Consider the following 20,319-nt stretch of genomic DNA (forward strand, 5'->3'; position numbering starts at 1 on the left):
GGCATCCCTTTTATCAAAGGGTTTTCTATGATGGTACGGATCAAGGGGTCCAACGTCAGTACAAAGAGTAAAGGAGATAATGGGCACCCCTGTCTGGTACCTCTTCTTATCGGGAACGACTCTGTCTCCAATCCATTGACTCGAATTGTAGCCCTCGGTTCATGATATAACGCTTTAATGGCTGAAGTGAACCGTCCCGTAATTCTGTATCTTTCTAACGTGGCAAAGAGAAACTCCCAATGCACTCTATCGAACGCTTTTTCTGCGTCAAAGCTGATAAGTAGTGCTGGTGTGTTATTTCTTTTTCTCATCTCCAGTGCCCCTAATATTCGTCTTAGATTCTTTGCAGACGTCCTCCCTTTTACAAACCCTACTTGTGTCTCATGAATTAACTTTGGCAGCACTTTCGCTAACCGGTTTGCCATTATTTTTGCTAACAATTTCACCTCAACATTTAACAATGATATTGGTCTATATGATTCCGGAACCAGTGGGTCCCTACCAGGTTTTGGTATAACTGTAATTTGTGCCCTAGAAAGATTGAATGGCAAACGCTCTGTATCTATTATCTTATTAAAGTACTTAGCAAGCGTGGGAGTAATGCTCTCTCTCATAAGTTTATAAAACTCCATACGCATCCCGTCCGGTCCTGGAGCCTTCGACAATTTCCCTCTCGTTATTTCCAGCTCTACTTCCTCTTCTTGAATTGGACTATTCAACACTTCTCTCTCACTTTGCGTTATTTCTGGGAGTTGTAATGTATCTAAATAAAGAGAGCCCTGGAGGCCTTGGTCAACTGGCGTTTCATATAATTGTTCATAGAATCTGGCAAAGATTTCTCCTATCTGCTCATCTTGCCGTACCATCTGTCCCTGGTTATTTCTCATTTGTAGTATCTTCCTGTTTTGTGACTTAGGCTTAGCCAAGCGAGCCATCATGCGACCTGATTTATTACCATATCTATGTAATTGAAATCTATAATAAGTTTGTGATTTAGCCGCTCTCTTATGCAGTAGTTCATTCAGGGCCACCTGCAACTCCAGTAACTTAGTGCGTTGCTCAGGCTGATTTGTCTTCCCATATGACTGTCTTGCCCTACAAATCATAGAACTCAATCTTAGTATTTCTCTATTTCGGGCCTTTCGGACATGATGTGTGTGACTAATAATTTCTCCTCTAAGCACCGCCTTGGCGGCATCCCAGAACAGTAAAGGGTCAGTCTCGTGTTCCTTGTTAATGGTCTTATATTCCTCCCAACTCTTCTGAAGCCTTTCACCCAACTGTCTATCTGTAGATAATTCCAGTGGGAACTGCCAGAATTTTTGTTTAGGCTTTCTAGTAGGCACCTCCCACTCCATATATACCCAGGCATGATCTGAAATCGTGTAGGGTCCTATATTGGTTGTGGCTACCTGTCCAAACAGATCTCTAGTGACCAGGAAATAGTCTATTCTAGCTTGTGATGCATGAGCTCGAGAATGATGTGTAAAATCCCTCTCCAGGGGGTGTAGCATCCTCCATATATCAATCAAGTCTATCATTTTCCCCAGTCTTTTTAATCCCTGGTTAGATGCTACCACATCCCTCCTCTGTCCTTGGGAGCTGTCTATCGTTTGTTCCCATACTGTGTTAAAATCTCCCCCCACTATTATAGGTGACCCAGCATATTTCATCAGATGTCCTATCACCGAGTTATAAAATTTTTTGTCATACTGATTTGGTGCGTATACATTGCAGATCACACATTTATGCCCAGCTATGTCTAGCTCTACTATGACATATCTCCCCCCGGGGTCTATCATGAGGGTTTTCACTGTGGCCGCCACTCCTTTGCGGACTAAAATCGCCACTCCTCCTCTTTTTCCCAGAGCATTTGCCGCTATGCACTCTTGTACCCACCAGGTGCGCAGCTTAGCGTGTTCTTCCTGACTTAAGTGTGTCTCTTGTAACAGTGCCACATCTATTTTATATCTTTGCAATTGCTGTAGGATTTTGGATCTCTTAATGGGTGAATTGATCCCGCCTACGTTCCAGGTGATCAGTTTAACCATGGAATCTTGGTTGGTCTGCGACTAATATTGCATGCTTTCTTGCTCCTAACCCTACCCGGTGGGCATCCCAGCCACTGCCCTCCCGGGACAAAATTTGTGTTGTACCCATAGACTCGTCGAACATTACTCCTTCCCTCCCTTTTGCCTGAACCTCCTCCCCTCACTTGATTCCTCTTTCTTCTTTTAATGTATCCGTCACTCTTCCCATTCCCTCCCTCCCTCCCCCCATTCCTATCCCTATCCCTCCTCCCCTTAACTCCCTCCCATCCCCTCATCCCCTCCTCCCCTCCTTTGACCGTTCCCTGATAGGGACTCATCACGTATAGTCGCCCCCCAACCTCTCTCCCTCATTTGTCCCCCCCTATACACTGCTTGCCGTTTTTAAGAAAAACCCCCGGGTCCCTCCTTCCTCCCATTATGTCTGTTTTTGTCTCTTTATAACCTTGGGAGTGGGGAAACAATAAATCCAACAGATTAACCTTTAAACATTTGAACATACATATATATTCTTATAACTCGCCCATATTCTCAAACATACTTTACTCACTCCTTTTTCCGTCCTTCCTCCCCCTCCCAAGCCATATACTTGACCTCCTGCTAACATAGTCTCTCAAACCTGTTAACTTTATATCAACTCCGGTTATTTCCTCTAGTAGTCCAAGACTATCCTCTGTATCAATAGTTACCAGACATAAATGTCCATATATTCCATATATTCCATATTGACTCTTGGCGTCCTTTTTTGCCAGTACTCAATCCGGTAAGCCTCCGCTCCGATTACTCCTCTCCTCCTGTTCCATCTGATCCACAAACTCCCTGGCTTCTTCTGGCTTTTCAAAAGTGCGAGTCGTTCCTTCGTGCATTATCCTTAAGACCGCTGGATACATCAAGGTAAAGCGTTTCTTCATTGCAAATAATTTGGAACAAATGGGTGAAAAAGCTTTCCTCTTTCCCGCCACTCCCACTGAGTAGTCTTGAAAACATATAATCCGTTTGTTTTCAAATGTTAGATTCTTCTCTCCTCGTGAGGCTTGTAAAATCCACTGCTTATGGGCAAAGTTTAACACCTTCAATATGACCACCCGAGGTCGGGAATCTGTATCTCTGCGTGTCCCCAAGCGGTGTGCCCTTTCTATCCTTAGTGGGCCTAGATCAGGGGGAAATCTCACTTGCTCCATTAACCAGCGCTCCAGAGCCGATGTTAGATCTCTACCTCCCAGCTTTTCCGGTAGGCCCACCAATCGGAGGTTGTTTCTGCGGGACCTATTTTCCAAGTCCTCTATCTTTTGTTCCAATGTCTCTACTGTTCGTAAAAGTGTATTTTGTGTCTCTTCTACTACAGTAACCCGGTCTTCTACCTCTCCGGTCCTAGTCTGGAAGGCAACACATTCGCGTGTGAGATCCTCCATTCTCGTTTGTAATTTCTCCAATTTCGTGTCAATTGGTGTGAGGCGTCTTTCAAGTAGATCTTCTAGGACCGCGGTCATCTCTGTCGTTATTTCTGAGACCCAGATCGACGCTACTGTCGGGTCCGCGCTGCTGGGTACGGCGGCCATCTTAGAATCCGTTGCCTTTTGGCGCAGCTTATCTTTCTGGGCCGTTTTAGCCGCCATCTCCCTTCGCTTTTTGTTCTATTAATTCCGTATCCGAAATCAGCTCTTTTTCCCCTTCCAGGAATAGCTTACAGCAAGTCAGAATCGTGTTTCAATGCGCGTGGGGGAGAGGTCAGGCGCCGGAGCAGCGTTCAGGTGCTACTACTCTCCAGCATGGCGTCACGTGATCCCCCACTTTCATCGGTTTTATTGTGAAATGAAACAGTTGCTGTCACTCCAGTGTTGAAAAGGACAGGTACAAATTCAAGGTAAGGTATACACATATGAGTTTGTCATGGGCAGACTGGATGGACCTCTATGCATATCCCACGAGTTCAAACATGCGTGGGATATGCATAGAGGAATCCTGCGCAGAAGGAATGGATCCTCAGAAGCTTAGCTGAAATTGGGTGGCGGAGCAGGTGGGGGGAAGAGGGGGTGGTGGTTGGGAGGCGAGGATAGGGGAGGGCAGACTTATATGGTCTGTACCAGAGCCGGTGATGGGAGGCGGGACTGGTGGTTGGGAGGCGGGAAATACTGCTGGGCAGACTTATATGGTCTGTGCCCTGAAAAGGACAGGTACAAATTCAAGGTAAGGTATACACATATGAGTTTGTCTTGGGCAGACTGGATGGACCATGCAGGTCTTTTTCTGCCGTCATCTACTATGTTACTATGTAACAGTTGCTGTCACTCCAGTGTTGTACACTGCCATGATGCCAGTATGTGTTCAAATGGCGATCTATCAAATATAGAAATAAATATATAGAATATAACTTTAAGAATTCTTAAGCGGGCAGTGTCTTCTTCAGAGATTCAGGAAGTATTTTTTTCACAGAGAGGGTGGTGGATACTTGGGTGGTGAATACTTGTAATGCCCTCCCGCTGGAAGTGGTGGAGATGAAAACAGTAATGGAATTCAAACATGGTGTGGGATGTTATAATAATTATTATTTATTGCATTTGTATCCCACATTATCCCACCTATTTGCAGGCTCAATGTGGTTTTGTTATGACATTGTCATTCCAGAATATCAGATACAGTTAGTAGTGTGTAGAGATTAAGTAGGGAGGAAAGAGGGAGTGATTAGGCGGGTGATAGTGGAAGTGGATTTTCATAGCTGGTTGGGTTGGTAAAGTGGGTCAGTGAAGCTGTTGGTTCTCTTTGTAGGCCTTGTTGAAGAAATATGTCTTTAGAGATCTGCGAAAGTTATTTGTTTCGACGATTGATTTCAGATCTGTGGGTAGAGCATTCCATATCTGCGTGCTCCTGTAAGAGATCAGATACCGCATTCAATTCAAGCTTCTCCTTCTTACCTACAAATGCACTCAGTCTGCTGCCCCTCACTATCTTTCTACCCTCATCTCCCCTTACGTTCCCGCCCGTAACCTCCGTTCACAGGATAAATCCCTCCTCTCAGTATCCTTCTCCACCACCGCCAACTCCAGGCTCCGCTCATTCTGCCTCACCTCACCCTATGCTTGGAACAACCTTCCTGAGCCCCTACGCCAAGCCCCCTCCCTGCCCGTCTTCAAGTCTTTGCTTATAGCCCACCTCTTCAATGCTGCCTTCGGCACCTAACTCTTACCTTTCAGGAAATCCAGACTGCCCCAATTTGACTGCCCCTATCGGACTAACTGTTCACTTGTCTTCTAGATTGTAAGCTCTTTGAGCAGGGACCGTCCTTCTATGTTAAATTGTACAGCGCTGCGTAACCCTAGTAGCGCTTTAGAAATGTTAAGTAGTAGTAGTAGTAGTGGCATGCATCAGCTTGTATTTTAGTCCTTTACAGCTGGGGAAGTGCAGATTGAGAAATTTGCGGGATGTTCTTGTGGCGTTTCTGGGTGGTAGGTCCACTAGGTTCAGCATGTAGATAGGGGCGTCTGAGTGAATGATTTTGGTACAATCGTACAAATCTTGAACGCAATGCGTTCCTTAAGTGGGAGCCAGTGCAGTTTCTCTCTAAGGGGTTTTGCACTTTCGTATTTGGTTTTTCCAAATATGAGTCTGGCGGCAGTATTCTGGGCTGTTTGGAGTTTTTTGATAGTCTGTTCTTTGCAGCCAGCGTACAGTGCGTTGCAGTAGTCCAAATGGCTTATTACCATTGACTGTACCAGGGTGCGGAAGATGTGTCTCGGGAAGAATGGTTTTACTCTTTTGAGTTTCCACATGGTGTGGAACATCTTTTTGGTCGTGTTCTTCACGTGGGTATAGAAAGTGAGGTTTCGATCAATAGTGACTCCAAGAATTTTCAGGTTTTGTGAGACAGGAAGAGAACAGTATGGTGTGATTATGGTGGAGAAGCTTTTTGTGTTATGTTGGGAAGTGAGTACAAGACATTGTGTTTTTTCAGCGTTAAGTTTTAGTTGGAATGCATCCGCCCAGGTGTGCATGATTTGGAGGCTTTGGTTGGTCTCGTTGGTGATTTCATTTAAATCATATTTGAACGGGATGTAGGTTGTGACATCGACTGCATATATGTAGGGATTGAGGTTTTGATTGGCTAGAAGTTTGGCTAACGGTATCATCATTAGGTTGAATAAGGTTGGTGAGAGGGGGGATCCTTGGGGTACTCCACATCCTGGTGCCTTTCTATCGCTCCATGGTGCGACCACACCGCGAATATTGTGTTCAATTCTGGTCGCTGCATCTCAATTAGAAAAGGGCCAGAGAAGGGCGACGAAAATGATAAAGGGGATGGGACGACTTCCCTATGAGGAATGGGTGAAGCGGCTGGGGCTCTTCAGCTTGGAGAAAAGGCAGCTGAGGGGAGATATGATAGAAATTGAAATTGGTCATGTTTTGACAGAATTATGCAGAAAGCAAGCTTTGTATAGTTTTTTGGGTTTTTTTTTTTTAAATACAGTACAGAGTCCAGAAAAGTGTAGAGAGCACTTCCCAAGCTGCCTTATAGGGCTGCCAACTAGATCCAGATTCACCCGACAGGGTTGATCCCGTCCTGACCTTACCCAGTTGCATGCAGGGACTTCTGGTTCTGATTTCCCCATTGGATTTCCTACGAAAATCCAGACTGCAAGTTCACTGGGGTAAGCCCAAGCCTGGATCAACCCTGGCGGGCAAATCTGGATCCAGTTGAAACCCTACTGCTGTATGACCAAGCCGGCGCAGTCGCTGATCGCTCGGCGGTATCAGCAATACTCCCTGAAGCAAGATTGGGCTGGGAATGGGAGCCAGGTGTCCCGCTTGGCAACTCAGAGCCAGTACTGGGCCAGCAGCTTAGCAGCGTCCCAGAGAGCTATGTCAGCATGTAGTAAGATGCCTGATTTAAAAATGAACCTGCGGTTTCTAGCACAGAAATGTCTTTCTCTTGGCTTCATCAGAGAACATTAAGAAATACTCAAATCAGTCCCATGAAGTTTAATCATTTACTGTTTCGTATTTTTAGGACATTGCTCTGTTTCCATTCTTTCATCTCCTAGGCTTGTTCTGGTTTTTTTTTTCTTCCAGGCGGTCTCAGACTGTTACCTCAGCTCATGCTTAGCGTAATAACCCACCCAGGCTGTTTGAATTCTCCACAGATAACACAAAGCAGGCTACATATGTGAGAGATAGCTGTGATGGTTCAGTACCGGGGGATAAGAACCATTTGAGGAACACAGTCTGCCTGTGTGTCCCACCTCCTGCACCATCACCCGTTGTACTGCTCTAGGCAAAGTATAGTGTAGCTTAAGCGACCAGCATAAACCATCCCCAAGTAGAAGCTTTACCAGTAGGCTCTCAGTTCTTAAGCAAATCTTCTTTATTGTAGCACTCATAAAAAACAAAGAAAATCCAATTTACAGTTCAGTTGCATAGAAGAGAATTGTTGCCTTCTGCACATAGAGTCTGTATCTAGCCACCTCAGAGGCAAGGAGATGGCCAGGACCTCAGCCCACTGAGAGGGAAAAGCTTCAACACTCAGGGAAAATGAGAAAGTGAAAATAAAAGAGGGAAAAATCTTGATTGAATTACATTAGATTAAGGCGGGATCAGCCCCTAAAACACCAAAGCATGCAAGATTACATTAGATTAAGGAGGGATGGATCAGCTCCTGGATCACCAAAGCATGCGAGGAAAACTGGGCTCCCTCTTACACAGCCTACAGGGAGACTCTAGCTCAGAGCTAACAACCAATAGGGAAAGCTCACAAGGAGTCAATCACAGGACACTGCAAACCAAGGAGGTTTAATAAACAGGAGGGGAAGTGAGCCTTACTGGTCCACTGTAAGCAAGGAAGCCAATTAGGACAATCTAAGTTTCCCCTTCCCAGCACAGCCGTCATCCCGGTTCACTCAAAACAAAGCAAGCAAACCTATGAGCTTCTGCATCCACATTGTTTTTTTTTTTTTTTTTTTATTGTTGGTCCATCTGTAATAAGTCTAAAGCTGTTTCAATTGGATAGGCAGTGCCTTAAAAGGTGGAGGACAAAAGTTTTTTTTCTTTTTTTAACTTATTTGACAGCTTTTTAATTTATTTGAAAGTGTCCCTCCCGCGGGAGGTGGTGGAAACGAAAACGGTAACGGAATTCAAACATGCGTGGGATAAACATAAAGGAATCCTGTTCAGAAGGAATGGATCCTCAGGAGCTTAGCCGAGATTGGGTGGCAGAGCCGGTGGCGGGAGGCGGGGATGGTGCTGGGCAGACTTATACGGTCTGTGCCAGAGCCGGTGGTGGGAGGCGGGACTGGTGGTTGGGAGGCGGGGATAGTGCTGGGCAGACTTATATGGTCTGTGCCCTGAAAAGGACAAGTACAAATCAAGGTAAGGTATACACAAAAAGTAGCACATATGAGTTTATCTTGTTGGGCAGAGTGGATGGACCGTGCAGGTCTTTTTCTGCCATCATCTACTATGTTACTATGTTACTATGTCCCATATGTAGATAAAAATATCATGAAATAACAATAGAATATCACTAAAACAGCTTAAAAATGATTATAACTGGTAGAAACAGCAATTTTAAACTCTGTATTTTATTCTAATTTTTCTGCACTAAAAACTAAATAAATACACTGGATGCAATACAGATGGCCAAATTTCAGTGAGAATACCCTGTTTCCTGATGGGTTCATCTTAAATGTTGTTGTAATTTGCCTTGGAAAGCCCGGTGTTATAAAGATGATGGAATATATTGAAATTAAATACAAGTAGAATTAAACTCTCCTTTCGTTGGGGCACATGGAATCACATCTCCGTCTGTTTTGTAGAAGTTTACCTTTTAGATACACAAATGGATTAATCTGTTGTTTGAGCATGTTTCAGGGACAAGTGGTTTATAAGTCAAAATAATAAAAATATTTTCTGTCAAACAGGTCTCTCATTTGTTGAAACATAACTAAATGGGTTATAAGCCCCTAATGCAGTCCATTGGTTTTCTTATATTTTGTCCTTGTGATGACCTATCCTGTGCCAAAACTGGAAATACATTGAGACAGATTAATAGAATTCAGTAACATCCAAAACTTATTTTTTTATATTTTAATCATCTTTATTAAAAGCAAAACATGTTGGTTGATAAGCTTCACCTCCCCCCGGCTAGGGTTACCATATTTTGTCCCCCAAAAAGGAGGACACATGTCCTGCCCCACCACACACCCTGCCATGCCCCCTGTCACATTTCCCCCCCCCCTGTCACACACCCTGTCACCCCCTCTCCCCGTCACCCCCTCCCCTTACTTACTACTGCCCTGGTGGTCTAGTGACCTCTTTGGGGCAGGAAAGAGCCCCCTCTTTCCTGCCCGGAGCGCTGCCCTGCATGCATCCTTCCTGTTGGTGATCTCGGCAATGATTCAAAATGGCCGCCGAGAGTTGAAGTGTCGCGAGGTTACTTCAACTCTCGGTGGCCATTTTTAATCGGCGCTGAGATCAGCAGCAGAAAGGAAGCATGCAGGGCAGTGTTCCGGGCAGGAAAGAGGGGGCTCTTTCCTGCCCCGAAGGCGGAAGAGGTCACTAGACCACCAGGGCAGTAGTAAGTAAGGGGAGGGGAGGCTAGCAATCTGCCCGTCTGTCCAGAAATCCAGACGAACGGGCAGATTGGCAAAACCCGCCCGGTTGCCCGGACATGTCCTCAAAAAGAGGACATGTCCCGGTAAATCCAGACATATGGTAACCCTATCCCCAGCACATCACCTCCCGGCGGAACTGACAGCCATGCGGCTGCTCCCTGCACCCCCCTTCAGTGTGCACCTGGGGCAGACCAGCCCCACCGCCCTGCCCTTGCTATGCCACTGTCTGACTGAAAATGCATTTCAGCTTAGCCTGTTCAATTGAATGTGTGCTTAATCCTGAAAATCAGCTCCTTAATGTGGATTTACACTAGAGAGTGATGGAAGATGGCCTTTAAATAGATATGAGCTGGGAACACCAGAGGTGTAGATGGTCTGTTATTAAATCAGATCCACAAGAAATATTGCATAGAAATGTCTAAATAAAAGAATGGTCTGGTTAAGGCTGCCCAGTAAACTGCACTCAGATTGGGTTGAACCTGAGCAGGTATGTGACACTGCATCCTGACAGTCCCTCGCTAAGTACAGAAGTATTGCCATACTGGGACAGATCGAAGGCCCATCAAGCCCAGCATCCTGTTTCCAACAGTGGCCAATCCAGGCTACAAGATCCAAAACAGTACAATACAGTTTATGCTACATATCCTAGATATAAGCAGTAGATTTTCCCCAAGTCCATTTTAATAATGGCTTATGGACTTTTATTTCGGGAAGTTAGCCAAACCTTTTTTAAACCCCGCTAAGCTAACTGCTTTTACTACATTCTCTGGCAACGAATTCCAGGGTTTAATTATGTTGGATTATTTGTAGTAAATAATTAGCAGATTTTAGTACACACAGCTTCAGCTTTAGAAATGTTAATTTCTTTCTTCATCTCTCTCTCATTCACCCCTGAATAATTCACTGCTGAGTCACTTTAAAGTTGAAGTAACAAAACATCTGTTTACTCACAGTTTGTAGTTAGATTATAATCAGACAGGCTTATATATACATATTACTATACATTTGTATTATCAGCTCCTTCCATGTGCTTAGATGGTAATGGATGCTCACACCACCATAGATCCTCTCAGGTTAGGAGAGATCATGAGCTCCATGTGCTCCATGTGCTGCATGTGCTGTGTCTAACCCCCACAGGAAGTGCATAGCTGTGTGACCTCTCTAAGTAATTCACATCAGAGGTCACAGAGTAATCACAGAGAAATAATAGGTGACAGGCAATGCATGTAAAATACAATTACATTCCAACAAACCCCTTCTCATGCATAACTGTCATGCAATTATTATTCATACAAAGTCCAAGCTTTATACGCAGATTCACAAAATGTTCTCTGGGTAACGGTTTGGTCATGATGTCAGCTGTCATCTCACTGGTGTGACAATAGTGTAGACTGATGACCCCTTCTTTTGCCAACTCTCGCACGTTGTGGTATTTCGTTGCGATGTGCTTGGTGCGTGACTGAACCTTGTCATTCTGTGACAGTCGGATGCAGCTCTGATTATCTTCCATTATCTGGATTGGTCTCTGTTCAGCTATTCCAAAATCCAGCAAAAGTTTTTCAATCCACATCAGTTCTCTGCACGCTTCCGATACAGCCACATATTCAGCTTCTGTAGAAGACAGACTCACAATACTTTGTTTATGACTGGCCCATGAAATTTGTACATTTCCATACATAAACACATATCCACTTGTGGATTTATAATCAGAATGATCCCCTGCCCAATCTGAATCACAGTAACATATTAGTTTTGGATTACTATTGGCTGAAATCTTTAATTTACAATCAATGGTACCCTTTAAATACCTTACCATCCTTTTAACTGCAGTCCAATCTGATTTGGTAGGTGAGCTGACCCTTCTGCTCAAAATTCCTACTGCATTTGCTATATCAGCCCTGTATGTGGTAGCTAGATATAAAAGCTTACCTATGGCTGATCTATATTGGATGTTATCTGGTAAAGGTTCTCTTACTGTTTCATCCTTCAGAAAATCAGTGATCATGGGAGTGCTTACAACTTGGGCATCTTGCATACCTAAACTTTCAATAAGCTCATTTATTTTCTGCTTCTGGCTTAGAAGATAAGAACCATCATTTTGTTTCTCAATTTCTATACCAAGATAGTATGACACATTACCAAGTTCTTTTATCTCAACATTGAGGTTCAAACACTTTACAATGTCCTTGTACTCTTGCTCACTTTTGCTTGCAATGAGCAGATCATCAACAAAAGCTAAAATGTATGCATATTGTCCATTTGTGCACCTAGTGTACAAGCATTTATCTGCTTCACCTTGCTTAAATCCTAAATTTGCCAATATTTCATGCAATTTTTCATTCCAACATTTTGCACTTTGCTTTAATCCATAAAGACCTTTGTTTAATTTACACACTAGCTGTCTTTGTTTTGTATTATGAAACCTGTTGGTTGTTCCATGTACAAGTCTTCAGTTATATCTCCGTGAAGAAATGCTGTTTTCACATCAATGTGGTTGACTTGCATGCCTTTTGAGACTGCAATGCTCAGAAGTGTTCTGATTGTCGTGTGTTTCACTACAGGTGCAAACACTTCATCAAAATCTTCTCCATATTTTTGAAGATATCCCTTTGCCACTAATCTGGCTTTATACCATTCAGCAGCTTCTTCTGCTGGCATTTTCTCAATCTCATCCCATGTTAAGGGCTCTTGAGCTTCTGCTGACTTTGTTAGGTAAGACAGTCTTGGGGGTGGAACACCTTTGTTTTTCCTGGATGAGCGTCTGACAACAGGTTGGTCCGACCTTTCTGCATCCTCTATATCTGAGAGTCCTTCTCCAATTGATTCCCCTTCTCCAACTGTACTGTCTTCTTCAATGATCCTTTCTGTGTCTGCTTCCTCTGCCTGTTCCTCGTTAGATACAGATGAGTTGCTTTCAGACATCTGCCTTGGTATGGCATTTATATACACTGGCATGTCTATTATGGTTCTAGTTTCATATTCTGGATGATAAGGCTCATCTGGGATAATCCAGCCTTTATCAACCCTTTTGTTTTCATCAAAATATGTAACATGTCTTATGCCAACAATGCCAGTTTTCAGATTCAAAATTCTATATCCTTTGTGTCCTGGAGCATAGCCAACTAAAATGCCCCTTTCTGTTGTGGAATCCAGCTTATGCCTTCTTTGCTTGGTACATGAGCATATGCTGTACTTCCAAATGTTCTTATGTGTGACAGGTTTGGCTTCCTACCCTGCCATGTCTCATGTGGTGTGCGCTCAGCGCCTTTAGTTGGCATTCTGTTTTGTAGGTACACTGCTGTGAGAATGGCTTCCCCCCATAGTCTTTTAGGGAGATTGCTATCTGACAGCATACATCTGGTCATTTCCACAAGTGACCTAAATTTTCTCTCTGCAACAGAATTTTGCTCTGGTGTATAAGCTACTGTTGTGATATGTTGAATGCCTTCTTGTTCTAGAAATGTGCGCATGCTTTGTGAAGTGAACTCACCACCATTGTCGGTCTGAAGAACCTTTGGTTTTCTTTCAAATTTATTGCTCACCATGGCTACGTATTTCTTCAGCATGTCTGTGACTTGACTTTTTTCTTTCAGCAAATAGGCCACACAATATCTAGAGAAATCATCCAAGAATATTAGCACAAATCTGTTATTTCCCAATGATGGGATATTAAACGGTCCACATAAGTCACTGTGTATTAAGTCCAGCACTTTATTACTCCTATTTCCTGTGTATGCAGGAAATGAGGGTCTCACACCTTTTTGAGTAACACAGTCTATGCATTTCTCCATTTTACCAGCATCTGCACTTATCTGAATGCCGGTGGCTAGTTGCTTACTGTAAAGATCCTGGATCACCTTAAAATCACGATGTCCCAGGCGGCGGTGCCAGATTTCCAGACTACATTTACCATCATTCTTCCTTACTTGCGCCAGATGTGAGGCTTCACCTGAAATGCTCAGTTTATAAACATCATTATGCATAAAAGCTTCAGCATACACTTCATCATTTTTAGAGATTGTGCACTTACTGTTTTCAAAATGAATCACAAATCCCTTCTTATCTAATGTAGATACACTAAGCATATTGCAAACTGCTTGGGGAATATACAAGACATCACTTACAGGAATTTCTTTAACTTCATTAGACACTTTGCATTTTAAGAATCCAATACCTTTTGCTTGGATCTTAGCAGTCCCTGCGTTTGCAGTTTTAAGAATACCTTCCTCTGGACACATTTCCTGAAAGAAATCCTTACAATTGGTTAAATGGCATGTGCTCCCTGAATCCAAAATCCAAGTACTTTCATTTGAATTATTATTTACCATAGTCAAAGATTTTTCTGCCATTAGAAAGCCCTTGTGTTTATCTTTGTCCTTCATACATTTCCTGGTTTGAAAATTCTTTAGTTCCATTGGCTTAGGTGAGCTAGAGGGAGTGTTTTGTGTTTCCTTACACCATTTAGATACATGTCCCTCCTTTCCACATGAGTAGCAAATCAGCTTGCCCTTGGGTGGAGTTTTCCCATAGCTCCGCCTTCCTCTGTTCTTTGCCAAGAAATTTGTTTCATTTCTCTCTGACTGACTTTGAGAACACATCTCCTCAGAATCATTTATTATGCATTCCTGCCTTAGTTTTGATGTTGCCTGTTCAAAAGATTGCCCTTCAATGGCCTCATTTACAGACCTAAAAACATCAAACTTCTTTGATAGTGAGGTAAAAAGAAATGCTCTTTTCAATGCATCACACATGGGAATTCCAGAAAGTTCTAGCTTTTGAAATGAAGACATAAGATACATAATGTGATCATTACATTTACTTTTATCCCTTAATTTGGTTTCATTCAACTCTGCCAGCCAAATTGGTTGCTGCTTTGCATATGTAGTTGCATACATAGTTCTCAGTTTATATAAAATGTCCTTTGGTGTATCTTTTCCCTCCACTAATATGGCTTGTTTCTCTGAGAGAGCTTCCAAAAGCATGCACTTCACATAATAGTTTGCATTGTCCCATTCAGCCATATTTTCAGCTGTTCTGTCTTGGTCTAAGCATATATTTAATCTTTTTGCTCGAAGGAGACATATGAATCTTAGTTCCCACTGCCGATAATTAAACTCAGTTAATTTAGGCACCTTGAGAGAATAGAAAAATGGTGAATTTCTTCCCTCAGCCATTTTCTTAGCCTTCTGTCTGCTGTGTGGGGGGAGAGAGAGACAGACTGAATCTTTCCTTTAAAACTTAAGAGAAAAATGTGGCCTTTTTTTCTGCCTGGTAATATTTCTCTTCTTTTTCAATTCCTGGCCCTGGGCCCATAACCCTTTTGTTGGATTATTTGTAGTAAATAATTAGCAGATTTTAGTACACACAGCTTCAGCTTTAGAAATGTTAATTTCTTTCTTCATCTCTCTCTCATTCACCCCTGAATAATTCACTGCTGAGTCACTTTAAAGTTGAAGTAACAAAACATCTGTTTACTCACAGTTTGTAGTTAGATTATAATCAGACAGGCTTATATATACATATTACTATACATTTGTATTATCAGCTCCTTCCATGTGCTTAGATGGTAATGGATGCTCACACCACCATAGATCCTCTCAGGTTAGGAGAGATCATGAGCTCCATGTGCTCCATGTGCTGCATGTGCTGTGTCTAACCCCCACAGGAAGTTACATAGCTATGTGACCTCTCTAAGTAATTCACATCAGAGGTCACAGAGTAATCACAGAGAAATAATAGGTGACAGGCAATGCATGTAAAATACAATTACATTCCAACAAATTACACGTTGAGTGAAGAAATATTTTCTCTGATTCGGCATGTCCCCTACACCTAGAATTTTTGGGAAGAGTAAACAAGCGATTCACATCTACCTGTTCCACTGCACTCATTATTTTATAGACCTCTATCATATCTCCCCTCAGCCCCACTTTAGCCTTTTCTCTTTTTCTGTGTGTAGTTCACGGTTTGGTTTATTTCACATACCCTGTGCCAAAAAATATCCAAGCGGTTTACATTAATGAAACAAGCAAAATCAGGGGAATGAAAAAGACATACCTAGATTACAATTCAATATAATATCTTAATATAAAATATCAATAGTACAGACAGACTATTTAAGAACAATTAAGTATTTCAAATTAAACAAAAACTAAGATACTAAAGGGAGGCAGGAAATGCCTATCTAGATAATATGGTGAAAAAAACCAATGACGATGACTGGAGGAAACCAGTGTAATGCAAGGAGATAAAACCAACTGCAGGACATTGCAAAGTTCTTTACTAAAGGTGCTAAGGTTAATTCTATAAACCTTTTACGGGTACAACAACATTTATGTTTTTATTTATTTTGTTATACTTGTACCCCGTGCTTTCCCACTCATGGCAAGGCTCAATGTGGCTTACATGGGGCAATGGAGGGTTAAGTGACTTGCCCAGAGTCCCACTAGCAACATTCCATGTAGAAGTCGGCCCTTGCAGATCACCAATGTGGCCGCGCAGGCTTCTGCTTCTGTGAGTCTGAGTCTGACATCCTGCACGTACGTGCAGGACGTCAGACTCACAGAAACAGAAGCCTGCGCAGCCTTCTACATGGAATGTTGCTAGTGGAATAGCAACATTCCATGTAGAATCTCCAATAGTAGCAACATTCCATGTAGAATCTCCAATAGTATCTGTTTTATTTTTGTTACATTTGTACCCCACGCTTTCCCACTCATGGCAGGCTCAATGCGGCTTACATGGGGCAATGGAGGGTTAAGTGACTTGCCCAGAGTCACAAGGAGCTGCCTGTGCCTGAAGTGGGAATTGAACTCAGTTCCTCAGTTTCCCAGACCAAAGTCCACCACCCTAACCACTAGGCCACTCCTCCACTCTGTGTTGCCCTGAGGTTATCTGTGAGTATCACTAGGTGCCTGGTAGAGTGGACCCTAATTAAGTATTAATTTCTCCATTTTTACATTTGGCAGTGTTCTGGGGTGAAGATCGCCAAGGGTTTTTTTTTTCTGGGAGCTTGACTTTGGTGGTTACAGAATTCAAGTGCTTTCTGATCTTCGTTAGTCGACAGTTTTGGCTTGAGTCTCTGTCATGCTGTCTTAGACATGAAGACAGAAATTTTATAACCAGGAGTCTAGTTTAAGGTGTAAAAAATGTGCCTATTTCAAACCCATTTACCTATTTTTCTTTGTAAAATATTAGTGTACGTGGCTGGGAACATACCTTGATTTAAGGTGTGATCATTTATAGCAGTCATGTGGCTGGTGGAAATAGCCATGTCCGGATGGTAGCAAGAACAGGCGTAAATTATAGTTTACATGTTATAAACATTGATATAAGCTCTACCCGTGTGTAGACGTCTACACCATGCAAACAAGACGCATGCTTTTATGCTGTTTGGTATTTTGTAAGGGGTCATGTACATGCACAAGTGCTCACTTGCGAGTAAAAATGACCAGCTTTGAGATGGACAGAAACGCGGCATGTCAGTAAATTGCTTTCTCTGCCTAGGATTAATTATTGGTCTCTCTCTTGTTTCTCTGCAGACCATGATCAGTAGATAGCAGCTCGGATGATGACCATGGCTCCCCGGAAAAGGTCTCGTCATGCTTTGGGGTTTCTGTGCTGCTTTGGGGGAAGTGAACCCCCTGAAATCAACCTCAAGGACAATAATCCTCTCCAGTTCCTGGAGTTCTCTGTCCCCATCCCGCCGGCAGAGGAGCTCAATGCCAGATTCTCTGAGCTTGTGGTGAGTCCTTGGCTGCTCTTCTTACCACTGGACCATTCTTTCTTGGGGTGGGGGCGGTGGTATGTGTGTGTGTGTGTATTCAGGAACATGATGCATTGAAAATGAGGTATTTTAAAGTCCAGAAACAAAACAAAAAGCAGCAAGGGTCTTCAAGAAAAGGGGAATAAAGTCTTTAATTGTAAACGTTGATGATGCAATACTCAAATGGACCCGACACGGTCCGTGTTTCGGCGCCAAGCGCCTGCATCAGGGGTCGCGAGAAATAGTTGACCACAAGCGGTAGTATTGTGAAAACAATACAATGTTTTGAAGCAGTGTGCTGCAGTGTCGTGTGGTCCCCTTAACACAAAATTGATCGATATACTGATTGAGTTCTGGACTGAAGGACTGCGCGTGTTTTAATCAGTATATCAATCAATTTTGTGTTAAGGGGACCACACGACACTGCAGTACACTGCTTCAAAACATTGTATTGTTTTCACAATACTACCGCATGTGGTCAACTATTTCTCGCGACCCCTGATGCAGGCGCTTGGCGCCGAAACACGGACCGTGTCGGGTCCATTTGAGTATTGCTTCATCAACGTTTACAATTAAAGACTTTATTGCCCTTTTTTTGAAGGCCCTTGGTGATTTTGGTTTTCTTTCTTGGCCTTTTTTGTGCTTCGCTCCCTCTCTCTGTTATACTGTATTTTAAAGTCCATCATACTACCGTGTTTCCCCGAAAATAGGACATCCTCCGAAAGTAAGACCTAGTAGAGGTCTTGCTGCAATTTGAAAATATAAGGCCTCCCCCGAAAATAAGACCTAGCAGGGGAGGCCTTATTTTTCGGGGAAACATCGGGGTCACCCCCCCGCCCGAGATCGCTGGCTCCCCCCCTCGATCGGCGGCTCCCCCCGCCCTCAGTCGCTCCCGGAACTAACCTCTTAACCGCTTCCTTTCACCTTCGCACTCGCCGCAAGCAGCAGGGCTGGCCACTCCTTCCTTCCGTGTCCCGCCCTCGCCTGACGTTACGTTACGTCAGGCGAGGGCGGGACACGGAAGGAAGGAGTGGCCTGCCCTGCTGCTTGCAGCGAGTGCGAAGATGAATGGTGAAAGGAAACGTTTAAGAGGTTAGTTCCGGGAGTGACTGAGGGTGGGGGGAGCCGCCGATCTCGGGTGGGGGGGTGACCCCGATGTTTCCCCGAAAAATAAGGCCTCCTCTGAAAATAAGACCTAGCAGGTCTTGGGGAGCAAAATTTAATATAAGACAGTGTCTTATTTTCGGGGAAACACGGTATTAAAAAGCTTTAAATAAAAACTCTGTTCTCCAATTTGTAGTTTGCCGGATATAGTTCCATATTTTCAGATGTCATAAAAGTCACATGAGCGGCTCATTACAAATGGCTCAGACATTATTATACCAGTGTGTTTTTAGTACAGTAGGTACCTCGATTTTCGTTGACTTCGGTTATTGTCGGTTTCGGGTTTCGTCGATTTTTTTTTCAGCGAAAACATTTGTCTCGGATTTCGTCGGCGTGCCCACGTGACCTCGCTGCTAAATTTTTGCGAACACAAAGGGCAACCCATGCGTTCTCCTGCTCCGTGCGGCATTGTTTCTCGTTGTGTGAGCATCACCCCGCGCGTCTAGCCAAACAAATCCATTGCTTTCCAGTGTTGATTCGTATGGAAATAATTGCCTCGGTTTTCGTCGGTTTCGGATTCCGCTGATTGTTTTCGGACGGATTATCGACGAAAACCGAGGTATCACTGTACTTATATAGCGGAGGGAGGGGGGCGCTAGGGAGCTTAGGAGATTGGTGTAGGTTTATATCGGTTGAATCCTGACTCAGGATCCCCCAACTGAAAGCTGTGTGGTGGCATACTGGCTTCAGGGCACTTACTAGGTTGCCGAATACCATGCTCTTGGAAAGAGGTGGTGCTTAATAAAACAGAGGCTTATGGGATTCAAGGTAGAGGCCCTAGATTACTATTGAGTAAAGCGTATATAGTGGGAAAGAAGTGCATTCTTCATCATTGGTTGTTGGAGACCTCCCCCCTCCCCCCCCCCCCCACTTGCTGGTATTGGAGAAGTAAATTTAATTCATTGATGATGTGGGAGGTTCAAGGTGTAAATAAAGTGCCTAGGAGTCAAAAAGCATTCTTGATGGTTTGGGACCGTTACAACTTTTATTTCATAGGGCACATAGCATAGTGTTGAATAGTTTTCGAAGTAGGACATAAACCCAAATAGTAAGAAATGTATTAGAGGACTGTCTGCCTGGATGAGAGGGGGAAGGGGAGGGAAGTTTTCTTATCGTTATATGATAATAGGGATGGCTCGAGGCAGGGGCGTAGCTAGATGGCCAGTTTTGGGTGGGACAGAGCCCAAGTTGGGCAGGCATGGAATTCACCGCCCCCCCCCCACCCCGGTCCCCCCTCCGGTTTGCTCCTCTCTCCACCCCTCCCTGCCCAAAACCCTGAGCTGCAGGGATCCCCAAACCCTGCCAGCTGAAGATTTCCTCCTCCTCCTCGAGCAGCCAGCACTCTTCCAAACGGCAGCCGGCAGCACTTGCCTCCAGTGGCGTACCAAAGGGGGGGGGGGGGCGGTCCACCCCGGGTGCACGCCACTGGGGGGGGTGCCACGTGTCTGTTGGCAATGCTTGTTCCCTGCTCCCTATGCCCCGGAACGGGTTACTTCCTGTTCCGGGGCAGAGGGAGCAGGGAATGAGCGAAGTCGACAGGCGCGCAGCACCCCCCCCCCCCCCCAGCAGGTAAAGATGCACCCGGGGGGGGGTGTCGTTTTGCCAGGGGAGGTGTCCATCGTTTTGCCGCTGGGGGGGTGCCGTGCCACTGCTTGCCTCAAACTGATGCTGTTGCCGGCAGGCCGTGTATGCTCAGTGCTTTTGCATGTGTGAAAACTGAGCATGTGCAGAAGGGCCGGTC

The 20,319-nt window shown here is 44.1% G+C and overlaps 1 protein-coding gene across 2 annotated transcripts in view; it reads left to right on the plus strand.

The window, feature by feature from the left end:
- Nucleotides 1-20,319, plus strand: part of DAAM2 (dishevelled associated activator of morphogenesis 2) — a 482,413-nt gene that overhangs the window by 116,800 nt on the left and 345,294 nt on the right. For both annotated transcript variants that reach the window (XM_030195775.1, XM_030195776.1), the window contains exon 2: nt 17,191-17,393. In XM_030195775.1, the coding sequence (XP_030051635.1) occupies nt 17,217-17,393 (177 nt within the window). In that variant the 5' untranslated portion in view covers nt 17,191-17,216. The remainder of the gene's footprint in view (nt 1-17,190; nt 17,394-20,319) is intronic.

The sequence above is a fragment of the Microcaecilia unicolor genome, chromosome 3 (assembly GCF_901765095.1).
Source record: "Microcaecilia unicolor chromosome 3, aMicUni1.1, whole genome shotgun sequence".
Taxonomy (NCBI): Eukaryota; Metazoa; Chordata; class Amphibia; order Gymnophiona; family Siphonopidae; genus Microcaecilia; species Microcaecilia unicolor.